The 26094-nt window shown below is 45.2% G+C and overlaps 1 protein-coding gene across 1 annotated transcript; it reads left to right on the top strand.

Moving 5' to 3' along the window:
- The first annotated feature begins 640 nt into the window (after positions 1 to 640).
- Positions 641 to 6936, top strand: NKX6-1 (NK6 homeobox 1). Its single transcript, XM_007999117.3, has 3 exons — positions 641 to 1379; positions 3062 to 3234; positions 5373 to 6936. The coding sequence occupies exons 1-3, from the start codon at positions 710 to 712 to the stop codon at positions 5628 to 5630; spliced, it is 1101 nt and encodes a 366-aa protein (XP_007997308.1). The 5' UTR covers positions 641 to 709; the 3' UTR covers positions 5631 to 6936.
- The last annotated feature ends 19158 nt before the right edge of the window (positions 6937 to 26094 follow it).

Here is a 26094-nt window from a genome sequence, read left to right as displayed (position 1 = left end):
AAGGCGGGTGGAGGTGAGGATCTGGGAGCCGCGGGGATCGGTGGCACTGCCCTTTCTGGCTCAGCAGCCCGGGGCAGCGCGGGCGGAGGAAGCCGGCCCAGAGGCTAGATCTCCCGCGGGCTGGATGCGCTTTCTCCCCGGGCACTGTGAGCGCCGAATGCGAATCAGCCGCCCGGCCGAAAGAGCAGCGCATCCCAGTAAGATCAGAGGAGCGCCACGGGCTGCACACGGCGTCCTTTGAACCTCCCCAAAGAAAGCAAGCCACCCCCACCCTCCAACTTCAAAGTGGAGATTAGGCAACTAACTTTGCTACAAACTCTCCGGAGCCAGCCTGGGTTTTGTTTTGCTTATTTCTCGGGGGCAGAAGATGAGAAGTAGCGCACTTTGAACAACTAGGGAAAGTGAAAAAGAGAGAAGAGCCGGGGATCGAATCTAGGACTCGTGGAACGAAAGGACTGCCTAGCCCGCCGGGACGCCTGGTTTTCTCGGCGAGCTGCCGCCTCCCGCGTGGAAGGTTTGGACATCTCTGCTGCGCAGCTAGAGGAGCAACTCCCGGCGGCGGCATTCTTGGCCCAGTTGGCAGCTCGCCTCCGGGCGCGCCGAGTGCCTCTCCGCTCGCGCCCTCGGCGCTTCCGGCTCCTCAGAGCCCCGCCGGGGGCACCAGCCAGCGCCCTCGCTGCAAGGCTACGGGCTCCGGCCTGGCCGTGGGATGTTAGCGGTGGGGGCAATGGAGGGCACCCGGCAGAGCGCATTCCTGCTCAGCAGCCCGCCCCTGGCCGCCCTGCACAGCATGGCCGAGATGAAGACCCCGCTGTACCCTGCCGCTTATCCCCCGCTGCCTACCGGCCCCCCCTCTTCCTCGTCCTCGTCGTCGTCCTCCTCGTCGCCCTCCCCGCCTCTGGGCACCCACAACCCAGGCGGCCTGAAGCCCCCGGCCACGGGGGGGCTCTCATCCCTTGGCAGCCCCCCGCAGCAGCTCTCGGCCGCCACCCCACATGGTATCAACGACATCCTGAGCCGGCCCTCCATGCCCGTGGCCTCGGGGGCCGCCCTGCCCTCCGCCTCGCCCTCCGGTTCCTCCTCCTCCTCTTCCTCGTCCGCCTCTGCCTCCTCCGCCTCTGCCGCCGCCGCAGCTGCTGCCGCGGCCGCAGCCGCCGCCTCATCCCCGGCGGGGCTGCTGGCCGGACTGCCCCGCTTTAGCAGCCTGAGTCCGCCGCCGCCGCCGCCCGGGCTCTACTTCAGCCCCAGCGCCGCGGCGGTGGCCGCCGTGGGCCGATACCCCAAGCCACTGGCTGAGCTGCCCGGCCGGACGCCCATCTTCTGGCCCGGAGTGATGCAGAGCCCGCCCTGGAGGGACGCACGCCTGGCCTGTACCCCTCGTGAGTACAACCACCCGCGCCCCGATGCCCGCCTGCCGTGCCTGTTCTGCCTACTCCCGGGTCGCGGCCCCTGGTGTGCATGCCGCTCGGTCCATCCTGTGGCCAGCCCCAGTAGTTTGGCAGCGCCGGAATCACACCAGTTAGGTTGGGCCAGGGCTTCCAGAAAGGGATTCTCGCTTTCCTGAGCTCGCGTGGCTGCATCCGAGCGCCTCCGTCTCTCTAAGTCTTGAGTACGCCTGAGCTGAGCTGGTGTGTGTGTGTTCGTGTGGACCACAACGCGGTGCGGGACGTGTGTCTTGTCCCAGCCCCTGGCTGTTCCTGAAACGGCCTGCCAGGACCGCAGGCCTGGCCTGGGTTAGAGAGATGGGGAGGAGAGGCCACTGCATCCCTGCTTTCCCCCCTCCTGCCTGCCGTCCAGGGCCCCATTCCGCCTTTGCCAGCCTAACCCGCTGCCTCTCTTCGAAGCAGTGAGGCCCGGCAGCGGTGAGCCCTCCACCGCCCGGGAAGTGCGTGTATTTGCATGAAAGTCTCCTCCGGAGGAGACCTCTTCGCCCTCGCCGCCAGAGTACACCCGGCCTGGGTGAGCCCACTGAAGACAGGCCAGCGTCCCCGGGGCAGGGCGAGGGCTTCCAGCCGCTCCCCAGCGCTGGGCCAGCGCTTTCCCACCTGCCTCCACTCTAGGGCAGGGGCTGGCACACGTTGCGTCCAGGCACATTTGGGGACATCGTGGAGCTCAGCACCTTAACACAAGAAAGAGCCAGGGGAAGAGCGAAGGACACGGCCTGGGGAAAATGTGCCATCCCGCAAAGACCTTGCTTGAGGCATACTGAGTTGCCCCAAGATCGCGCTAGTCTTCAGGGCAGTCGGCCGCAGCGCTGCGGAGGTTTCCAGCCTTCCAGGTGTAGTTCAGGGCCCAGCCTGGGGTTCTTTTCTCGCTCGGTTCTTCGCTTTTGAGCGAGTCTGCGAAGTTTCTTCCAAGTCTCCGGACCTCCTTAGTGCGGCTGAGCAGCGGTAACTGCTGGAAGTTGGGAAAGCCGAGTGGAGGTTCTCTTGGGAAGCCCGGGGACAGTGGCAACTGGGCCTGGCGAGGGTGCCAGGGAGACGCTATTGTATCGGTTTTGATGGCCGTATTAGGGGCCTCCAACAACGGCTGTTCCTTTTCCCCCCTCCCTTCTCCCCCTCGGCTGCAACGACATTAGACTTGGGGGCGACTTAGCTCTCTTGTGTGCAAAAACAAGGACCCCTTTGTTGCCTGGACACAGGTTAAGGAAGCGTTGAAGGGAAAAAAAAATCTAGTTATCCTCATGCAAAGCTCCGGGGCCGAACGAGCACCAACTGGATTAGGAGGCGAGAGTGGCCTTTATCCGGCACAATTTAATAGGGCCTTGCGATTAGGCTCTGGCAAACTTTAGCAATAGGCTCCCTAGCTGTTTGACGTCGGTGTTGAGCAGAAGGTATTTACTGCTGCGCCAAACACTAGGCTTTTAAAAAACAGGTGGATGTAAAAAGGCAAAGGGAGACGCGCCGTTAGGCTGGAAGCGCCACTACACTTCTGGTGTACACCACAGACTGAGCTTTCTTTTCCCACAAAACATTGTTTTTCGAGTTCGTTTTTTCCCCTAGTGCAGCCGCTTGTAACCGATTGTTTCCCCCCCTCTCTCGTTGTTTATTGGTTCTCACAGATCAAGGATCCATTTTGTTGGACAAAGACGGGAAGAGAAAACACACGAGACCCACTTTTTCCGGACAGCAGATCTTCGCCCTGGAGAAGACTTTCGAGCAAACAAAATACTTGGCGGGGCCCGAGAGGGCTCGTTTGGCCTATTCGTTGGGGATGACGGAGAGTCAGGTCAAGGTGAGTGGACCTTGCACACCTAGAGGGATAGGTATCGCGCCTGTCGCGAGCGCGCGCGCGCACACACATGGGCACACACACACACACACGCACACACACCCCAAACTGACAAACAGTCGCCTGGGAGGTGTGAGTCGGAGGAGCCTGGGGAGAAGTTGAGAGTAGTGAAGGAGGGTGGGGACTACGCTGGGGTCTTGCAGGCAGGCAAACTCTTGATGAACAAAAGGAATCAAGCCCCCGCCTTTGAAATTAGGTTAATCTAGATAGCAGCATGTGCTGGAGGACTCACCATTATTAGAGAATAAAAGCATTAATGAAATATCAGCCCAGAGAATAGATCAGGTCAGTCAGACAACTTCTATATATCCTATCTGTAGAGATATCCAAGTTTTTTTTAGTCAATTCAGGCTCCACTAGTTATATAATTTCCTAATGTAGATCAGTATTACAGGGCGAGTGTATTAATTTGCAAGTAAAAATAAATAAATAAATCCACAGGATCTAACTACTTACCATAGATGAACCTGTTTTTTATCTTAGCTTAAGGCAATCGCTTTGGAATAGTAATTTTACAAATGAATTGACAGGATTATTACTAAATTATAGGCTTGAATTTGGTTTAAAATAAGTTTATCAACAGATTTAAGATTTGTACTATTCATGACAACAATTTATAATTAAAATATCACTTTTCTTATAATTGAATTGTACAGTATATTTCCAGGGAAACAAACTTCAGAAATTTTTTTCCTAAAAAATAAAGGGATTGAACAAGCTGGGTAAATTCAATCTGATGGTTTCCTGTATTTCCAATAGTCTCTTTTGTCCTTCTTTTTCAGTTTGTTATGTTTGTTTCTTTGGGGTGTGAGTCTGTTTTCATTAGTTCTATTGTTGCTCCTTAAATTAAGTAGGAATAACATTAGCCATGTCTGCTGGCTAGTGTATTTCCCCCTGGACAGCCATCATAAAATACATTTCAGGAGTGATTCTGTATGTGGCCATTAGGATACCATCACAGTTAAAATTATTTTTGCAGTAGGTTGGTACAGAGCCTACTGTGATAATCTGGAGGTCTTCCTTTTTCACCGTAAATATGTCTATATGGCTAGAAGTGAATTATTATAGCTGTATAAAGAAAATAAAGATCACTTTCTTAACAATTCTGATTCTCTAGATAAAATACATAATGGAAGACAGAATAAAGGGAGGATAATTCAGTATCTCTGGAAAATAGGTTGCTTCTTGCTGATGCTTTAGGTAAAATATATGTCAAGCACCACGAATAAGCTTAAAAATATTTGTATTAAATGTCTTGGGCAGGAACACAGTTAAAATAACACTTGAAAGAATAGACATGCCAATTGTGGAAAATAATGTAATTGACAATATTTCACGTTTTAAAAATAACCAATGATAATTCTAGCCTCTGCTTTACTTTGGGCTTATGAAAAACATTAAAGGTGATTTGAAGTTTGTATTTGAAGTTTGTATTTTTTTTTTAAGTGCACCATACATTGAAAGTAAAAAACAGGGAGGCTATTTTTTATCTACCATGTTAGTACACATTCAGATCTGAGATTAAGTGAAACAAACAAATGTTCAAAAGTGAAAAGGAGAACAGAAGTAATTGGGGCAAATGCTGTGCTTTCCCCCCACAATCTACATCGAAAAGCAAGTACCTCAGGTTGTTGGAAATTTCTTAATTTAAGAAAGTAAATAAGGAATAAAATCACAGCCACTGTGGGGCAACTTTATGAAGGGGGAAAAGTTTTCAACTTCAAACTAGAAGGCAGGAAAGTGAACCCGCTTTTAGGGACACTCATTTTTAACTTTCCAAGTTTTGTTTTTACTTTTGAGAACTCACTCGCTGACAACCTCAATAATCTTGTGTTACCATCGCTATGGCAACGGGGGTCAGTTTGTTGGTACCAGTTACGGTGGGGGGGCGGGGGACGACTTGGGGCGAAGGAGACTGACGGCCGAGACAAGGGAGGGCTGCTAGAGTTGCAAGGGAGGGCAGCGGGCCTTCGGGGGGCCGCGGGAGGGCCATCGAGATGCGGGGGTGGTAGCACGGCCTGGATCTGCTAGTTCAATTCCTCTCCCTTGTCTCCCCTCTCCTCCCTTTTCTCCGCCTTCAGGTCTGGTTCCAGAACCGCCGGACCAAGTGGAGGAAGAAGCACGCGGCCGAGATGGCCACTGCCAAGAAGAAGCAGGACTCGGAGACCGAGCGCCTCAAGGGGGCCTCGGAGAACGAGGAAGAGGACGACGACTACAACAAGCCTCTGGATCCCAACTCGGACGACGAGAAAATCACGCAGCTGCTGAAGAAGCACAAGTCCAGCAGCGGCGGCGGCGGCCTCCTACTGCACGCGTCCGAGCCGGAGAGCTCATCCTGAACACCGCCGCCCGCCGCACTTTCCCGGCTCTGGCCTCCACTTCTGGGGCCGCGAGGGGCGCGCAGACCGCGCGCACGCCGCGCCTGGCCGCCCCTCAGGGCCCGGAGGACCCGGCCCTGCCTGAGGGGACCCTTTGCTATTTTTGAGATGTACATATCTATTTTTTTAACCTTGAAGTTGTGGGAGGGGATGTGGGGGACAGAGCCTCCGGGGTTGACAAGGCAAGGAAGAGCACCAAATGCACTGCGTAAATGACGCTGCTGAAACCCGCAGCCGGGCCACGGTCCCAGCCCTATCCGCATCGGCGGGCAGCGGCCTCAGCGCCCGGGTCCCCCTGGCCCCCAGCTTTTGCCCCCGCGGGCGGCGGGGTAGGGGGCGCCGAGAGGTGCTGTGGAAGGGTTCACGCCCACCGCGCACTGGACCTCGGAGCCAAGCGGGCGGGCGCTGCCACCGATGGGAAGAGGGAGGTTTCTTCCCCCCACACACTGCTGTGCGACTAAAGTAACCTGTTGAAGGCTCTTTGTAAATAAATCGTGAGTTACACTGACTAGAAGTTACTTTATTGTGAATATTTAAAATGTAAAATGCTTTTTTGAATTTCGTATAAAAAGATGGACCTTCTTCCTTCTCCTCCTCCCCTTTGAAGAGCGACTCAAGCCACACCTTCCCTTTTATTTTGAACTTCATTTGAGAAGCGTAGAATAGAATGTCATCACCTTCTCCGTCCCCTCCTCTCGTTCCTCTTTCCCGTTTGGATTTGCAGAATCTCACCTTTCCCCTTCACCTCTTCTCTCCCTGCCCTGCCCTGCCCACCCCCTGGATCTGCACTGCGCTCCCGCATCCCCCGGACTTGAAGTGGAAGACGTGGGAACCAGGGAAGGCCTCTCACTTGCCTCCCTGTTCCTCTCTGAAATTGCACAGTCGTTTGTTGCTATTTATTAGTGATTTAAAGAAAGTATTGGGGAGGGAGGGGCTACAATAGCTTGTATTTAACTCCTTTCTGATAAAAATGCGTGTTAAAGTAGATGGTGGGAATTGTTACAACCGCTCTGGATCTGAAACATAAAAATCCATTTAGTTGCTGTAATTGAATTTGAAGTGTTTTGTATCATAAGAATACTATAGAATATGTAAATTGTTTTCTTTTTTAAGCTAATAATGGTGATATATTAGCATCTTTAACATTTATTAATTTATATAAGGAATTCGGTTTGTAAAGAGAAGAAAATCCCCTTTGCAAGACCAGTTAAATGTAATGCACTTTCTGTTTCAAAGGATAAATCAAATTAAAAAAACAGTTTGAAGACGTCTGTTGCCTTGAATGAAAGGGTACAGATCATCTGATCTCATCAGAGATCTCAAATAATAAAAGTCAAGACCACAAAGAAATAGTATATTGGTTTCTTGGGTGAAATAGCTGTTACTTAATTTTTTTTTTTTCCTTTGGAAGAGTGATGTCACATTTCTCATTCTCCTGGATAGGAAAATAAAAGAAATGCAGTCCCACTCATGGCGATTCTTGAAGAGACTAGTCTGGCTAACTAGCTGCTTCTGATGTCTGTGTTGTCTAATTTCTTCGTGATCGCTTTTTCCTTTTCCAGGAAGTCCCTGGGGTTGGGGGGCAGTTGGGAAGAGCTCATTTCCATATATCCAAGATAGCTCCTCAGTCAGCCCCTATTCGATTAGCTTAGAGGAGGCAGCAGAGCTGGTTGGTTGAGTAGCACTGCTATTTGATGCCAATATTTCTCCCCCTGTAGCTGTAAGACTGCAGAAATTGTGGAAAGACAGAAGCCTTGATTTTACTAAACATTACTGTAGCAGGATGAATTTAAATAAAGCTTCCTTTAACTGGTGTAAAAATCTTTTAGGGTTAAGAAAGCAAGGTTATAGTTTCTCCAGCTGAATTTGAAAAAAAAAAAAAAAAGGCAGGGGGGAAGGCCTGGGGGGTATCACTGTTTTGGGATCTTTTTGTTTTTAGACACTTGGTTTCAGGCTCAGTGAAATATCATTACCTCCTTAGTGTTTCAGGTTAATGAGCTTGTGTTCAAAGAGAAAAAAAATCAATAGAGTTCAGTAGATTCTTCAGGCTAAAGAAAGTATAGGTCTGTTTTGTTCCCTTGAAAGTAAAAAATAGTTGAAAACTAAAATTTTCACAAATTCCACAAAATGAAATTGCCTAAAGAGAAATTATTGTAGAATGCAATGCTAACAGCACGGTTTAACAGAAGGGCTGAAAATCTGTCCTCTTTTTTGTTTTTTCTAGTTTGTGAAGTTCTCAGGGAGTTTCAAACTCTTCTGAATTTCCATCTTCTTAGTATGACTAAGGTATGTGTCCTTCAGAGGAGCAGCTATTTTGAAGGAGGCTTTGCTGTGCTGGGATAATTTCTATTTTAGCTGTGAACAATACCTTCTTTTCTTTCTTTTTTCTTCTTTCGTTTTCCTTCCTTTTTTCTTTCCTCCCCTTATCCTTTCTTCCCTTCCCTTCCCCCCTCCTTCCTTCCTTCCCTCCTTCCTTCCTTCCTGCCTTCCTTCTTTCCTCTTCCTTTTTTCCTTTCTCTCTCCCTCTATATTTCTTTCCCTTTCTATAAAAAGACAGCAGTGGGTGGGTAGGGAGGACACATCACCTATTGTCCTGCAACTGTACTTTATCATTTAATTTTTGAAAATGAGAACATTTTTTCTACTTTATTTCTTTTAGCCTTTACTCACCCCTCTTCTGCCTTGAAAAGCCAAGTAACTTTTTATTTATCTTTCTAAAAAAACACAAAAACTCACAATATAATTAGAATGTTATTTCCAGAATATAATAATAGTAGTAACAGTAGCAGTAGCAGTAATATAGTAATACTAGTCACAGAAAACTTGGAACTAAGATTAAAGCTTTTTCTCAAAAAGTAAACACGTTGATAGCATTTATTCCAAGTTAGAGGTGTGGGAAGAAAACTCTCACAAATCCCTTAGGAAGCGTTCCTCTGTGCTCTTCACCTTTCCATTCTGAGCATCTGAAAAGGGTGAAAGCTGATGCCTGGACTCCACTCCACAGGCAAATCTGCAGAGGGCGGACGGGTCTTTGCGCTTGCCACCCTGAGTACTGATGTGCTCTGAGGTGTGTGGGTGGCAGCCAGAGTCGTGCTCTGGGGCCAGGCTACACTGGCATTTGTTCTTCTTTTCTACTTGACTGCAGCAGTGGCTTGAGGTTTCCAGTTAATTTACTTCCACGCAGGACTCCAGCCAGCCCCCAGTTGCAACTGGCCCCGTAAAACTGGGAATGAGAGAGAAGGGGGCACCTTACCCCTAATTCCCTTATTCTTGGTTGGTTTGATTTATTTCCATTTATATGCAACAAGAACAGTTTTTCACAAAGGTTAGTATGGCGGGGAAACTGAGGAGACACTCTACAGCTCAAGTAATGGAGAGTAAGAATCATTTTTCATTTTGGTTCAAAAATTTTATGGCATTAACAACCATAAAGCGTCTGATTAAGTCTTCTACCCAACCATTACAGCTAACGGGGTCATGCTTTAAAAATAAAAAAGTCACAGCACGTGGCCTGATGGACCACCGCATTTAAAAAGGCTTATGGAAAACAGACAAAAACAAGGGTGTGTGTGTGTGTGTGTGTGTGTGTGTGTGTGTGTGTGTCGAAAGAAAGGGTAAAACTGCTTTTTCATTTTTGTTGGTATGTGTTTCTTTTCCTGAAAAGGAAAAGGCAATGGGGCTGCATGGGAGATAAAGAGTGGAAGAGAAGGGCCCTGGACCTGTGTCTCACATGTCCCAGCAGCATTCGCTGCTTCTACTCAATTCTCTTTCTGGGCCCCAAAGTCCAGGCTCAATTCTTCCACTTGGTGAGTAATTTTCTCTTTGGTTCACATTCAGGATTCTGTAACTTCAAGCTCCATGCCTTTCTTCCCAGAAGTTGTGGTGTGTTGAGCGGCTTTCCAAGCTTGTGAGCAGTTTAATCCACTATTCCTTTCCCTGTTTCGGAGACAGTGGGAAGAGGGGGAACTGAAAACCACTGATTCTCTTCCAGAAATTTCCTCATTGCTCAGTGGGTAAGCAATTTGGACTGCAAGCCGGCTTTTCTTGGAAACGCTATACTAGGTAACAGAGACCAGGGTGCATTTGCAGCCTTTTGGAGCCTAATATTGTGTATTAATAGATGAGTATGTTATTATACCAGCATCAACTTGCACACACTGCCCTGTCCTTTAAGTTGATGATCAGCAGGGACACACACACACACACACACACACACGCATACACACACACACACACACACGAGGTGAAATTCCACTAGGGAACTCCTAGCACTGAATAGTTTAAAGACACAGTGGCTCCTTTGTTAATCACTGACAATAGGATCTTGTAGTAACAACAAAGGTAAGTGGTAGATTTCTTCTGTAAACTCTATTTTATGTTAATTCGAACAAGTTTCTCTGCACTAAATTTCTTCCTTCTTGCCATACACACAGATACATGCAAAAAGTGCTCCTTCCTCCTCTTGTGACTTTTTTTTTTTTTTTTTTTTACAGTTATTCAGGGCAATTATTTTATTCTTTTTTTTTTTTTTTGACAGGAAAGTGTGCATTTTTTTCTTCTATAGCATTTAGACTGTGAGTTTCAGGGAGAAGCATATCTCCCTAATGTAGCCCCTTTTAAGATCTGTAGAAAACACAGCACTATAACCCTCTCTCCCAGCCTATTAATGGAAAGTTTGAATGGGGAGTAATGACAGTTTGAGCAAGATCACTAAGGAATAGGATATTTTCCTGAAATTTAGCCTTCAGTGTTCCAGAGATTGGCTTAGAGTTGTTCCATAAACTGAAAGTTTATCTGAGAGTGGATTCACTCTCTAGTCTTCCCCTTTGATCCAACATCAGTCACCCAAAGATGAAAAGTTTAGATGTGCATCATTTGTTCTGATGCTCCAAAGCAGCCACTTCTATTGACTAACATACTTGAAGACTTTAAAGAGTAGAGCATAATGTCTGTGTGGTGTTTGCTATTTACTGGTGGGTGACCAGAATTCTGAAGTAGAAGTTTCATTCAGAGTTTCTATTTTAGTATACTTTGAATAAGGGCTAGTTTGGTTGAAGATATGTTTGAAAATGGATTGCCTCCTCATTGTCAGGAAAGAATTTTTACTATGTAATTTCAATAAATGCAAATTATTTTTTCAGAGGGGCCTTACCACCCTTCTGGTAAAACATTTTGCCTATGTCTACCTCGGGAAAGCCAAAAGAAATTATGAGGCATAATTATCCTATGTATTTACTTATTATAAGGGACAGATATATAAACATCAGGAAATAAGCTGGTCTATAAATTTCTTTTATCTCTGTAACATATAATTTTATTTTTGAGGGGTTGAGTGGATAAATTATGAAAACACTGTCCATCATCAATCAATTGTTTGGGACAAATCTATGTGCATAGACCACAGAAAGTTAAGATTGCTGAAAATTCATTGACTTAGTTATTACCATATGGTCTAATCATCTTCAAACAAAAACATTCAACAAATTTTCATGCCTTTAATCTGAACTCCATACAGAAGTCCATGGTTTATAGTAATTTCTCTATTTATCATTTCCCAGCTTTGGTCCTTGCATTTTATGCTGTGGCTCAGCTCTTGAAAATAATTTTGGAAATTTTTTCCTTTTACCCTAGATTTTTCTTCCTTGTCTGCACTCTTTACTTGGTCTGCAAGGATTTGTCAGTTTTTATTCTCAAAACCAAATGGTGTCAAGTGAATGAGAGTGTATAAGGAATCTTTCATTCTTGCCACAAGATCACAATGATCAAGAGATCATACAGTGATTGAGAGCAGGTCTCCACAGGTAGATTAGGGATGATAATTGCACCTACTTCATAGAATTATTAGAGAATGAAATGAATTAATATATATGAACAGTACCTGGCTCCTAGTAAGCTATGAAAGTTGTAGCCATCATAGTTGTCATCACCATCACCATCATACCGGCAGCAACAGCAGCAGTAGTAGCACCATCAAGAAAGGCCCCATCTCAGATTGCCTTTAACTCTAGCCCTGCTATCTTGTGCAACCAAGGAAAGATATGAAAAGTGAAAGTGGAAAGAGAAGTTATGACAGCAAAGGAGGTTTTCTTCTATGTAAACCTTAAAGCCTGACTACCTGAAGTGGTTTTTGAATATTTTAAAAATTATTTTTATTTCTTCCTTTAAAAGATGGATCCTAATTCCTGTGTTCCTGGGTATGGGTTAGATTCAGGGTCTTGCTTCTAGTGAATACAGTGTAGGTTACTCTCCTTGTTCTTTCTCTTGGATCACTTGATCTGGAGGAAGCCAGCTACACTGTTGCCCCCATATAGAGGTTCATGTGGTAAGGAACTGAGACATCTGAAAAATCAGTCCCAACTTGCAAGAAGTATAGGTGAAACCTGGAAGCAGATCCTGCAGTCCCAGGCAAGCCTTTACAGGATGGCAGCTCCAGGTCAACATCTTGACTACAGGCTTATGCTAGGCCCTGAGGCAGAATCACTCAGCTGAACCCACCAGGATTCCTGACCCTTAGAAACTGTGTCAGATCATGTTTACTGTTTTAAGCCATTAAATTTTGGGATAATTTGTTACATAGCATAGATAATCAATACCATATCTAATAGACCTATCTTTGTTCTCTGGATAAAGAGTAGTCTATTGAAAGCAAAGATTCTTGAAGAAGGCATCTTTCATTATTACTTAAAGTCATTTGAAAATGCCACCAGACTGACACTATGTGGTATGAAAGGAAGCACCACCGTTAACTTCATTAGGGAGAGAAGACTTGAGCCCTAGTGCTGGTTTCTATTTTTTGCCAGTAACTTGATCCCAGACATTTCTTCCTCTATACAATTATGTCAATTAAACTTTCACAAAGTTGTTGTGAAACTCAAAAGCAAAAAGTCTTTATAAAGTGACATACAAATGTAAGAGCTGATGATTATATCCTGTAATATTGCTGTGTGGTTTGGCTAAATATGTCATAACTGGAAATATCAGACATGGACAGAACCTGGATCTGATTCACAAGCCAGTACTACTTATCTTCTCTCCACAAGACACAGCCAGGGACAGACTTCCAACATTATTCTGCCTGCTTGGATGATGGGAAATATAAAAAACAAACAAACAACAAACAAACAAAAAACCCAGAAACAAACAAAAACCTCAGGGAAAGAAAAGAGACACAAAGAAAAGAAGGGACACCGAGTTTCAAGTTAGGACTGAGCATTTGGAATTTGCCCCTTTTACCTTTCCTTTGAAAACCAGGGATATGACTTTCTTTTGAGAAAATCAAGGTTGCAAGAAGGCAGGAGATGGGGGAGTGGGTGAGAGGTGCTGAAGCTGCTGTTGATTTCCTGGAGCATAAGAAAGGGAGGGAGGTAGCAAGCCCTCAAAAGAATAGAGCAAGACCCCTAAGAGTCAAGGGAACCAGCTCTTAATTAAGAGGGAAAGCTCCCGTAGACCTTGCTTTTTGCAGTGTGAATTTGGGCCTTACTTGCCAACTGAAGTTGATGGGCAGAAGGTTATTCCTCTTTGACCATCTACTCCACTTTTGCACACCTCTCCCAACACTACTGAAGCAGAGTGAAGCCAGAGGACCAGGGAAACAGTACAAACAGCAAATACAGTTGAAAACTTGGGCTTCAGTACCTCTGATATAAAAAGCAATCTCACTGCCTGTCTAGGTCTTCTTGATAAACAGAATTCAAAGAGAAAAAAGGGACTGCAAAGGCCAATATGAAATCAGCACGTTGTCATTAACTTCCATTAGATAGAAAGTAAGGGACAAATGGATGACTCCAAGAGCCCTTGCTGTCAGCACACTTAAGGTGACTGTGTCAGCCAGGGACCCATGCTCTACCTGCAAGGGCCATGATGGTTTCCAAGTGAATAGTATCTATCTATCTATCTATCTATCTATCTATCTATCTATCTATCTATCTATCATCTGTAGCACAGTGCTGTGTTGTTTTGCCCGGGAGAAGAAAGTGCCTCAGAGAGACTTGATAGGCCAAAGTGGGTGACAATTTGGACAGAGCTATAGCAGTACTACCTCTTGGAAAACTTTTAGACCTGGAATAGTCAGACTTTGAGGGCATAAGGTCATACACTGCTTGTTTCCTGTTGTATCCTCGGGACATTGTGCATGCTCAGGTATGCATACACACACACACACCCCATAAGAAGTGATAGGAAACTTTGTATTCTCTTGATGGTTTTAAAGAAAATGATAGACCTTTAATGCAACCCTCTCCCTTATTTTACTCCGGAGAGAAATGATCTTCAGGCCATCCGGAGTCTCTCCTTTGTCATCGTCGTAGTCTTCTTTTTTTTGCCTAGGCTGGAGTGCAATGGCACGATCTCCGCTCAATACAACCTCCACTGCCCAGGTTCAAGCGATTCTCCTGCCTCAGCCTCCTGAGTAGCTGGGATTACAGGCATGAACCACCACGCCCGGCTAATTTTGTATTTTTAGTAGAGATGGGGTTTCTCCATGTTGGTCAGGCTGGTCTTAAACTCCCGACCTTAGGTGATCCGCCTGTCTCGGCCTCCCAAAGTGCTGGGTTGACAGGCGTGAGCCACTGCACCCTTCTACATCTGATTATCATGTAATAGTTTGACAAACTGCTAGAAAAAGAAGCATGCACAGCTTAAGTAGCAAATGGATGAGTTTCATGTCTCTCACAGACTCCATCAGAGGAGCTGCAATACCAAACTTAGATTTCCAACAGTAGTTTCTTTGAGACAAAAATTTGGGATAAATAAATACAACTAACTCCTAAATGTTTTAACTGGAGTTTCCTAGTGTTACAGGATTCTCTCTAATTAAGACTTGGAAGCACTTCTCGGTCACCTTCCATGTCTGCCTCATTCTATTCTCAGTGCCTGAAAACTCCGGGTGCAGGGTGGAGACTTTTGCATCTTCAGAGACTCTTCTTGGTGAACTGATCCTTGGAGGCTAAGTAAGGTTTGAGAGGCCTGCAGCAGAACCTTCTGCAGGTGGCAGTGGCTTCACTGGTGGTGTAGGGGATGAAGCTGACTTCCTCCTACCCTGTTGGCCAATGTTACAATTAGGTTGTTTCTTTTAGTCCACTCTTTTCCCTTTCCCCCAGAAGAACAGGGTATTTAGGAGCCCCTGTGCCCTAAAAAGGGTATGTATTCTACCTCAATGGCCTCATCGTTCAGTTCCTTTTCTTCAGTGCTTTTTCTATCATGCTGACTTACAGCAACAGACACCCTGCTGTCTAGGAGAGGCTAGGAAAAGCCTTAGGTGTAGTCCTGTGCCTCTCAGAATCTGGTGTCCTCTACCCCATGACTGGGAATTGGATAGGAATGGGGAATCATGTGGTGGTCCTCCGGGCTCAGTCACACAGCTGAACTCCCGGCTGTCTTATTTTATCTGCTCCTATCCAGCTGGACAGAAAACTCACCGTTTCCCATACCCTGCGTTTCTCGCTCAATGCGTGCACAAACCAGGCTCTCTGAAGAGCAGGGTTGGTATAAAAGCAGAGAATGAGGGAAATCTGCTTTTCCCGGGGGAAAAGGTCCTTATGTGGAGGGGAAAGACTTCCTGGACTGGGACCACTGTTCCTATGGGAAGAGTTTGGAATGTGCTCTGTGGTCCCACCTACAGGAAGGAGCTATAGAATCTCTCCGAATGCCTGAAGAGGCTGTGCTGGGCCTGGGCCTCCCAGAACTTCCCCTTTAGGTGAGGAGAGACCTGAAGGACCTAAAGGCTGGAGCTCCCAGGAACGACTCTGGTTTTAAAAGGGCCTGGAAAGAAAACAGGCAGAAGTTGTAGGGGTTAATATTCCCTTTCAATAACGACAAAGGTCAAAATGAGACAAATCGGAATTCGTCTTGATTAAATGAGGAGTCCAAAAATGCGGTTTTGTCTGTGTTGTTCTCATCTGCTCCGGAAGAAGTCTCTCCCAACCCCGCAGGAGAATCCCATACAGAAGCTCAGGCTGGCCCTCTTTGCACACGCTGGGGCATCGAGTCCAATGGGTGCAAGGGGGACGAGAGGGCAAGCGCGTGTCTATGAGGGCCGGTTTCATGGCTGAACTTGCTGAGTGGGTGATCCCAGGACTAAGGCAATTAGAACGCTCGGGATTAGCTGGCTTCTGTAGTTTGCTTATCGACGGCTTTAAGCCCAGACGGCACCACGTCTGCGACAAGACATCTGTATCCATCGCACAATCTGGAAAGGGCGCTGCAGGCCCCGGATCTTCCCAGAAGCTCCACCCTCCCCCCCAAGGGCAGGAAATGGCAGCTGTGGCCGCTGACTTCGGTTGTCCAGCTGTCGCTGCCTTCAGTTGTCCACCTGTCCCTTCCTTTACACACCCTTCCTTGTGTGTTCTCTCCTCTGCGACCCTCCCGCAGTTTGGACTGAGCTGAAATCCAGTCATGGCGCATCTCGGGGAGCTAGTCTCCACACGCCACCAGGTTCTTGATAATACATCTTGCGTCTACTTTCGGGGATGTCAAGGCCCAGGAAATTCAAGTGAGCTTGGATGTGCCCGGCACTGTGTTTCCTTCTCTGGTCCAGTTTCTACCTTTAGGCAAATTCTTTACTGAGCCCGACCGAACGAAGTCTGTTTGGGATTTAGGACGTTGGTCGCCACACCTGGCCCAGTTCCCTCGTGCTGGGGGCAGGCTCCGGGCCCCGGGGACCCTGCAGCCTCAGCCTGGGGTGCTGGACACACGCGGGTCTCGGAGTCTGTACGCTCCACCCACTGCTGCTACCAGTGGGCGGCCAGCTGGACTCCCTCCCGCAGGACAAGTTCCCGGGAGGTCCCGCCGAGACCGGTGGTACCATCATCCCTGGGTATCGCCGTTCCAAGAGCATTGCCAGAGGCGTGGTTTTGCAGAGAACGAAACTGGGGTGTCCAGGGTGGAGCCCAGCACAGCACGCTCTCCCTACTTTCCCTACCTCCGATGTTTTCAGGGCAAGCTTCGGAGACCCAGCCTGAGCTTCCGACGCCGGGCACGCCCCCAGTGGGTCCGGCCTGCAGCTCTGCGCTCCGGATCCTGGAAGCAGTGGTGCCCGGCTCTCCCCAGCGGTGCCTGTAGCGCCCTCTGCAGGCCGGGCAGGCTCTCCAACGCTGACGCGCACCCCGGGTGGAGTACCGGACGCTGTCGCCATTCTCCCCTGGGCCCGGGGTAAATTTGCACCTCTGATGTGGCCAACGCCCTGCGCCTCCGCTGACCCAGGGGAAGGGCCTGGTGCACTGGGCGTCCCCTGGATCGCGGAGGTACAGCGCGCGGACAGCGGATGCCAGAGCGTTGCTGGGGAAGGCTGGGTCTTGCAATTCGCATACCGGTGCGGGCCGTCTTCCCCGAGCTCCTGGGATAAAGACATCCGGCACACTGTGCTAGTTTCCGGGGGGTTGTTTTCAGTCTTCTCTCTTCCTTGCTTGGTTATTACTTTGAAACCGAAAAGGCAACCACATCTATGCTGTTTTTTGTTTGTTTGTTTGTTTTCTTTCTTCTTCTTTTTTTTTTTTTTTGACGGAGTTTCGCTCTTATTGCCCAGGCTGGAGTGCAGTGGCGCGATCTCGGCTCACTGCAATCTCTGCCTCCCGGGTTCAAGTGATTCTCTTGCCTCAGCCTCCTGAGTAGCTAGGGTTACAGGCGCCCGCCACCACGTCCGGCTATTTTTGTTTGGTTTTTTATTTTTAGTAGAGACGGGGTTTCGCCATGTTGGGCAGACTGGTCTCGAACTCCTGACCTCAGGTGATCCGTCCACCTCGGTCTCCCAAAGTGCTGGGATTACAGGCGTGAGCCAGCGCGCCCGGCCGGACTTGACCATTTAAAAAACGTAATGAATGACACATTTAGAGACTTGTGTACACACGTGTGTTCATATGTTCACATTTACCCACACACCTTGATTTGTCCCCTGCCCCAGTCTCCCTGCGTTCCTGCCTCTCCACCCTACCCCGGAGCTCCCACCAGGTATGTTCTAGAACAGATACAGGTTGCTAGCGCTGTCCACTAGCTGTCCCCAACATCAGTTACAAATCTCCGCGAGGGACAAAAACATCTGTTCAGGCAGAGACCGGGAAGTCAAGACTGCGGGTGCCGCACTGCGGGGATGCACAAATCCGGAGCCGCCTCAGAAAGAGCCCCTTGCCACCTCCCGCTTTAGTCGGCGGTGGCAAAAGCTTTTCGAGATAGCAGGTACTCTTGCAGAATGGCACTGTAAGGCTGCCCGAAACGCACACAGCAAGGGCGTCCCGCGGTTCCCCCTACCCCCACTCCATCCGCCCCCGACCTTTGATCTGTTGCTGCTCCCCCGGCTCGGGGAGGAAACTTTCTCCTCCACTCCCTTTTTCCTTGCGAGAAAGCGGTTTGCATCGGCGCTGTTGTCCCGCAGCGCGCCTGCAGGCAGCAGGTGGAAGGGTGCGGCGCCGGGGGCGCGGAGGCGCGGACGCGCGGGGCTCGAGTCTCTGTCCCCGAAACCCCGCAAGCGAGGGCGTTTGAACAATCTCCCCAAGACAGAGAGAGGGGAGGCAGAGCCGCCTTCAGTTACACGTAATTTTGTATTGTTTATGTTTTGCTAGGTAGTACATGCACATGGAGAAAAGAAATTCAAGCAGGACAAAAGAGTGCACGTGCAAGCTGGTATTCAAATATATCCTCTTGGGTGCTTAGTTCATCTAAGTAGCGTGTGAGCTCTTGGATTTCTGTGTGCAGAGAGGTTCTTATAGATCTTCGTACTCCCGGACCCAGACAGACAGTTTCCTGAATCATCCGCATCGCTGACAATTTCTAACTTGGTGGTTTCTCATCGCACCTCCTCAGTAGTTAGCCCTGCGGTTTCCGGCGAGAACGGCGGCCTTCCCTGCCCGGTTCTCTGCGAGTGTAACCAGCTCTCTGTGACTTCTGAAGTGAGGGCTCCTGGTATCAAACACTCGTTATTGACTACCTTGAGATCTAATGTGGGTGGAGGTATATGGGGGGGGGGGCGCTCATTTTTCTTTTCATTTCCCGATTCCATTCACAGTTAACGTTACTGTTGGTTAATAAAATGTAGCTTGTGACTGTAATATCGGGACGGAGCTGTCCCAGTAAATGTCACAAGACATAAGACAAAAAAGTATCTTGCGACTGTACGCGAGACTGCATTGCTCCCAATTTTGGCTATAGATGCACTAAAATAACCTGTTAACACACACCAAAGTGCATCCTTATAATAACCTCCTCAATCATTTATTAAAAGTCGTGTCAAGTAGGCCCGTATAATTCATCTCTATGCAAATACATCAATGTCAGGCCATTAGTGTATTGCTCAGGTTTTTATTAAAGTGCATTCTTTTTAATTCAGCCCCGTAAAATACGAGCCCCATTGCTCAAGAATTATAGCAACTATTAGAGTAACATATGGGCAACATGCACTCAGAAAATAAAAACAAACAGATAAAGTGGCAGGGTCACATCGCAGGAGCAAACACTTAACAAAATGGCAGTGGGGTAATAGATTTTTCTCCCAAGGCCTTTGGCGAAAGGATGTCATGGGCATCAACACCTAAGGAAAGGCAGAGCCTGGAAGTTACTCTGCAAGGAAAGGTAGAGCCTCGAAGTTACTCTGCACTGTCTCAAACCCAGAACCAGCCCGGATTGGCATCTCTGGAGTTAGGAGAGAGGAAGCTTCCTGAGCTCCTCCACATTCGGCTACCATCTTTCTATAAAAGGATTTCAGCATACCCCAGAGAAAGGGGTTCTGCTTTTCTTAAAGCAAGAATTGCTTGAGAGATTTCGATGTAGGGTTTATGGCCCAAACGCTCCTCCCTCTCTCCTCTCCACTCCCCCACCTCCTTCCTCATCTTGGCCACTCTCATTCCATACTTGCCTCACTGGGAGCCCCACCCACCTCTAGTACTTTCTGAGATCCCTCTTCCCTCCCTGCCTCTGCAGGAAGGTTGAGAGGTTGAGAAGGCCCGTGGATGTGTAGGCAAATTTCCCTCTCATATGTGGAAGTCTGTGTAAAAACTTCCCATTGAAATCAATCCGTAGCTAAAAAAAGAACGATTTTAGCTCTCGACTCAGAAGAAACTTAAATGTCCTCTGCCCGCACCCCTCACCTGGCACTGGCACTTGGGGCCGCCCAAGTTTCCCAGGTTAGAATGCATTGCTACAAATTTTACCAAACCGGGGAGAGCTCTAGCCTGATCTGAGAGAGATTTTGCTATTTTAGTTACTGAAGACAGAGTGGTGGCCGATGGGTGGTGCCCTGCAGCCCTTCAGCAGACGCCTAAACTTGAGATGGAATGGTGAAGAGAGACAGACAGAAAGAGAGAGAGAGAGGGAGAGAGAGACCACGCATGAGCAAACTGGTTTGCAACAGCAGCTGACAAATCCACTGGAGAAGTCAGCAGCATCAAATTCAGTTTTTTATTTTTAATTGCCATTAGATCAATCAATTTTCAGAGGCTGGAAAATAAGCCTCAAATCCAGAACATAATACAGCCTAGACAGAAAAAGAGAGAGAAAAGTGGAAAAAACTCCTAAGAACAATCTCCCAGATTTAATGAGAGAGTCGCCCACATTCTCATCACCCCAGGATGGTAATTGAGCAGATCTATTAACTTGTTACACTAGATTTGTTTAAAGAGACTATTACACAGTCATTTAATCAATTTGTTACACTGGAGGTCCTGACTTATGAGACACTTGCCTTATGATTCCTTAATGACTGAATTAATTTGTTTTAATAAAACCAACATTGTGTACAAGTACATTTCTAGAAATGTAATTTTGGAGACAGAACAGTCCAATGCTTCATCTGATTAGGTCCTTTCTATGGTTTATCAAGGTCTGTAGTTTCTGACATAGCTGCTTGTATGGAGTATTTTTCTTTTTTATAGCGCCATTAATTTAATATGGATCATTAGTTCTTTATACACATGCATGTTCTGACAAATGTACCCTATGAATAATGCAGCTAATGTGCTTAGGCCCAAATGCATCACATCATAAACAGAGACCTCTGCAAAAATAACAACAATGAAATGAAACACTACCTCCGGTCACCATGGTCATCATCAGGGTGGCATACCAAGTTATATTTAAGTCTCGTTTTGTAGATCAAGACATGTTTGGCCCTAGGATTATATCAACATAACCAACTGGGTCTAACTATGTAGTGAACACAAATAGATTTATGGTGAATTAAGGTTGTCTTGAGAGCAGATGCAGGACAAGAAAATCGGTTTTGCTCTTGATGGAAGCTGACGTGTGTGGAATAAAATGTAAATAAACACTAAGTCCCCAAGAAAAGCGACTTGATGTTATTGATTATGTAAAATAATTAGGACATTACAAATGATAATGCACTACAAATTGTTGGCACGTATAGCTTGATTTTTTTTTTTTTCAGAAGAAACGGTGTAGGCTCTGAAACACCACTTGAAGGATTGGCCATGATGTGGGGCAATAAAAAATTAATAATGGAGTGATTGGAATGATCAGCTTCTAACCAATAACTGATATAAATGATAACTGAATGAGCCCGCTACAGAGGTAAACATTTGAACTTAGAGGAATATAAGGAGGAGTGATGGCCCTACATGATCACTAGAGGCATAAAGTGGCTCTGCATAATGTGGGTAACTATGCACAGAAGCCAAATATTGACTAAATAGCTCAACAATTATTACAGGGGAGAGGGAGATGCTGGATATATTTTCAATAAGGAGGTGCCTTATAAATCTTCCTTAACAATGCTGGGCAGGCAGGCATTTGAACTTGATTTCATTTTGAATAAAGACTCCAGACTGCACACATATCAGTATATTTGAATGCTTTCATGCTTTCCTTTTGCTGTCCCTTTCAAACAGATATGAATGTGAAAGTTGATGAACAGAATTTGTAAATAAAAAGAGATGGCTACTTGTGCTGTATCACAAGTAATAATTCTTACATAGCAATGAAACTCAACTTACAGTTATATAAATAGAAAGAAATCTGCTAAATTAATCGTCTGAAAAAAGCTCACCAAGATTTCAATAAGAGGCACAAAAATCAGTTGTAGTTGTATTTATTGGTTATGGCTGAAACAATGTAATGTTATTCTTAGTTGGGATTCTCTTTTGAAACCGATCTTCTAAACATGGTTCTGTTGATAAAACAGGCTGAGTCATTCACCCTAAAGTTTGTGGATAATGTGAAAGATGCCCATTAGAGTTTTGGTTTTTGAAGCATAAATATTTTTAAAACAAGAAAGAGTTTTAGAAATCATATAGTCCTCAGTTCTGACATTTTCACAAGCCACATTTATCTTTTCCATTTCACTATAGCTCAGTGATTTCTCTGCCTGAGACAGGAATGTTTATGATGATAAATCAGTGTTGTTTAATTAGATTCATCTTTACTTCATTTTAATGTTAGTTGGAAATGTATTTCTTTAGTTTATAAAAATGAATAATTTAATCACTTCCTGGTATAAAATAAGTGATGTGAGACTAAAAATCAATGCTGGATCCTTTTTGGAATTTTTTGATTGATTCTATATTCCTTATGTAATACCTTACCTTCTTGCTTTGACAAATGAATTTTATGCATTTCTTTCTATTTGTAAGCAGCTAGTGCAAAGCGTATTTGTTATTTATTACAAAGTAAATTATTTTGACCTTTAGCTCATTTCACCAGATGTTATTTCTGACCATCCCAAAAAACCTGTTTAAAGTCAACAACATTAAGCATTTGAGGTCATAAGACCAATTCAAGGTCATTTTAGTCCTGGCAAAAGGTTAATTAGATCACTGCATTAAAACAGGAATAGACTTTTACTCAACTTCATCTAAATAAGCATAGACAAGCTTACCTTACCTTTCAAAGTTTCCTTAGAGATTCTAGCTCATTTCTTAGAATGGCAAAAATAACTTTTTATAAATATAATTTTTAAATTATCCTTTACCAATTTTAATAATATTTGTCATTTGTTGGGAGCTTACTTTGTACCAGGCCACTATGTAACATATTTTTCATCATCTCATATAATCCTCTCAATAACCCTATGAAGTAGTTATTATTATTATGATCCTCATTTTAGAGATGAGGCTATTGAGGCTCAAAGAGAGGACCGAGATTAACAGAGGTACTAATCTGGATGCAAACTCAGGCTCTACGCTGTCGCACCATGCTTCTGCATAAATCATATTACGCACCATTTTAAAACTACAAATTCTTTTTTACCTTAACTTGCATCTGTTGCCTTTTATATAGTTTAACATGATAGAATCAGGGGGCCTAAGAAACGTATATAGCTATTCTGGTTCTAAGAACAATGATATTTTGTACTTACCTCACACCACTCTTCAATAAACAAGTATTGAGTATGATGATAAATCAGTGTTTTTAAAATAAAACTATCCCATAGTGTGTATGACAGTAAACACAACTGAATGTAAATGGCATGCCTGATCTCCACAATTAGGAAGTTCTCTTTTTGGCGATTAGGTGAGATGTAAGAACAGATCACAGGTTGCATATTTGTGCTTGGGAAAAGTAACTTACTAAACAGTTTTTTTGGTTCCTGAAGAAAACAATTTGTACTCTCTAAGGGACAGTTTCTTATGGGACTCTGTCATTCCTAGACAGAAACTTCTTTCCTAGTAAATTGACCAGTAGATTGTAACGACATCATATGAGCTCACGTGGGTGCTTGCAAACAAAATCCTGGTAAGGTAGCTTTGAGTGCAATTTCGGAATTGTTAGAAATTGTCAGATAAGCATCCTACTTTAGAGTTATTTTTTCCTGGTGACTGGGAGGATTTGTTATTCAGACTCCATACCTCAGCACTATACTGTTTTCTATTTGTTTCATCTGGTTGTTAACTTGTTTACTCTGTGTAGGCTGAAGTAAATCTTTTGAAGAAAAAAAATACGTATTCTGCTGGAGTCTTTCTTTATCTAGATTGTTTTTCTGGTTGGCCTCTGAACTGCAACTTTCTGAGACTCCTGCAGGTCACAAATTTCAGGGAAATCTTCTCATAAGCCTGTTTCTACTTTCAATATGCACAATATTAATTATATACTGTGGAAGATTCTTCAGTGGAATGAATTCGGGCTCAGAGGGGAATGGATATTCTCTGTACTGCCTTCCAAAACAGACTGTCCTTCTTTGGGTTCCTGTGAGGCTGAACACCCTTTGGGACAGGGTTATAGACAGAACATTTAAGAGGAGACAAGCAAGATCAATTGATAAGTGACTTAACATCAGGGCCTGCATAGCATTTTCTTTCTTTCTTTTTGAGTGACAAAATTAATATGATGAATATTCCCATCATTTAGATTCTGGAATTATGGTTTTCAACATAAAATTTAATTCTCATATACTAAATATAAAACTTAGAAACCTAGAATTCATTCTACAAGGTGCCATATAAAAGTTATTGTCAGCCAGGCGCGGTGGCTCACGCCTGTAATACTAGCACTTTGGGAGGCCGAGGTGGGTGGATTGCCTGAGCTCAGGAGTTTGAGACCAGCCTGGGTAACACAGTGAAACCCCGTCTCTACTAAAATACAAAAACTTAGCCAGATGTGGCAGTGTGCGCCTGTAATCCCAGCTACTCGGGAGGCTGAGACAGGAGAATCGCTTGAACCTGCGAGGCGGAGGTTGCAGTGGGCTGAGATAGTGCCATTGCACTCTAGTCAAACAAAACAAAGCAAAACAACAACAACAAAATGTTATTGTCTCCCAGTCACTGCTGCTAAAAATTTCAACTCCAACTTGACTGGCCATGGAGGCAACAATTCCTGTTTCCAAGTTCCATATGTTCAGACTCCGTATAAGCAGTTCTTGGCCAGTTACTTTTCAGCTCTTGGTCACTATTGGCAGACTGGATGCCCCTGCTTTAGGTGAGCACTAAGGCAAGATGTTCCACCTGGGAGATCTGATTACAAAATTAGAGGGTGAAACTTTTCCTTAAGAGGGAAGCTGGATTTCCTGCCTAGGTTTTCTTCTGATTTGACTTTGGGACCTAGAGGTCTAGGTCTACTCCTTTGCTTTTCCAGTAGGGCTCTTACAAGGTGCCACTTCCCTTACAGTCTTTAGATTGTACTGAGGCTTCAGATTACACATGAAAATGTAGCACCCTCTGGCTTTATATTTAACGATGTAACGTAACTAAATTAAATGAGAGAATACGTAATGTGCTAATGCCTGGCAGGCAGTAAGTGTACAGTAATCAGTTGCTGTTATTATTATTGATGTTATGATTACTAGACTATTGCTCTTATTGTTAATAATGCTATATTGTAGTAATCATAACAACAATGGTATTCTTGATCCTAATCAACTTTGACTCTTGGGAACAACTTTTGGTTTGTTATGTGCCTTGCTCTGAGTACAGTGGAATGGCTGACATTTTATTTTTGGTACTCCACAGAAGCAAGAGTCAGTTTGAAGATGGGTCTCCCCCCACTCCTTTTATAGGATGGTAATAAACATGGCTGTATCTCATTAAATTTAATGAGCCTTCATAAAATAACCATTACATTCTGAAGGTAATGAAAGAATAGCTTTGATGGTTAGTAAATAAACTACCAAGGGCAGTTTCATTACATTCTAGAGCTGCACAGGGTGCAGAGGACATTAGGAAGGGGCTGGGACATTTTTTGTGGTAAAGCCAAGCCAGGGTGTGCCCACCTTCACTGTATGAAAGCTCGTGGGGTAACCATCTTCATTTTGGCCAGGGTGTTTCTAGCTATGCCTTGGTTGTGAGATGTGATTAAATTGATTGGCTTAAAAACCTGCTAAAGGATTTTACGTATATCATGTCACTGATATTGAATTTGAATACTATTGGAGTAGGTCAGACTAAATAATTTATCTTATAAACATAAAGGTAGAGCAGATTGAATAGCATATGCAAATTTATGTAAATAACCCTACAAATTCAGACTCTCCTCATCCAAGAGCTCTGGTAGTTTCTAAACAGGGTGGTAACATTGTAAATCTGGAGTATTAACTTGTGGTCCATAGCCCAGTGGGGTTCTGAATTTGTGTGCAAAATCGCATGCATGTGTATTTTTCTAGAGAGAGTCCATAGCTTTCGTTAGGTTCTCAAAGAGGTTTACTAACAGAAGAGTCTAAGAACCAGAATATAGAACAGAATAGACTAAATGGTCATATTAAATGAAATAGCATTTACACTTTCTGCTTTTCAGAGCATATTACTTTTTCAGAGTAAAAATATGCCGCTTATTTTATGATCCAGCTAGAACTAAAAGTTCTTGACTTTTTGATAGATACACAAATTAAAAGAAATTCTTCTCTTTTATGTACCTGAGAATTCTACATTGCTTTTCCTTCCCATGCTAGTATTTTTCCTTCAGCAGTTTTTGGAGTTTTAATTTTCAATCTTTATTTTTTGAAGTCATTTTTGACACCAAACCACTGAAGTCTTGGTCAAATAAAGTGTGTCTGAAGAGA

This window comes from Chlorocebus sabaeus, chromosome 7 (genome assembly GCF_047675955.1).
Source record: "Chlorocebus sabaeus isolate Y175 chromosome 7, mChlSab1.0.hap1, whole genome shotgun sequence".
In the NCBI taxonomy this organism is placed as follows: Eukaryota; Metazoa; Chordata; class Mammalia; order Primates; family Cercopithecidae; genus Chlorocebus; species Chlorocebus sabaeus.
The sequence above is the reverse complement of the archived record's forward strand: the minus strand, read 5'-3'. Positions and strand labels throughout refer to the sequence as shown.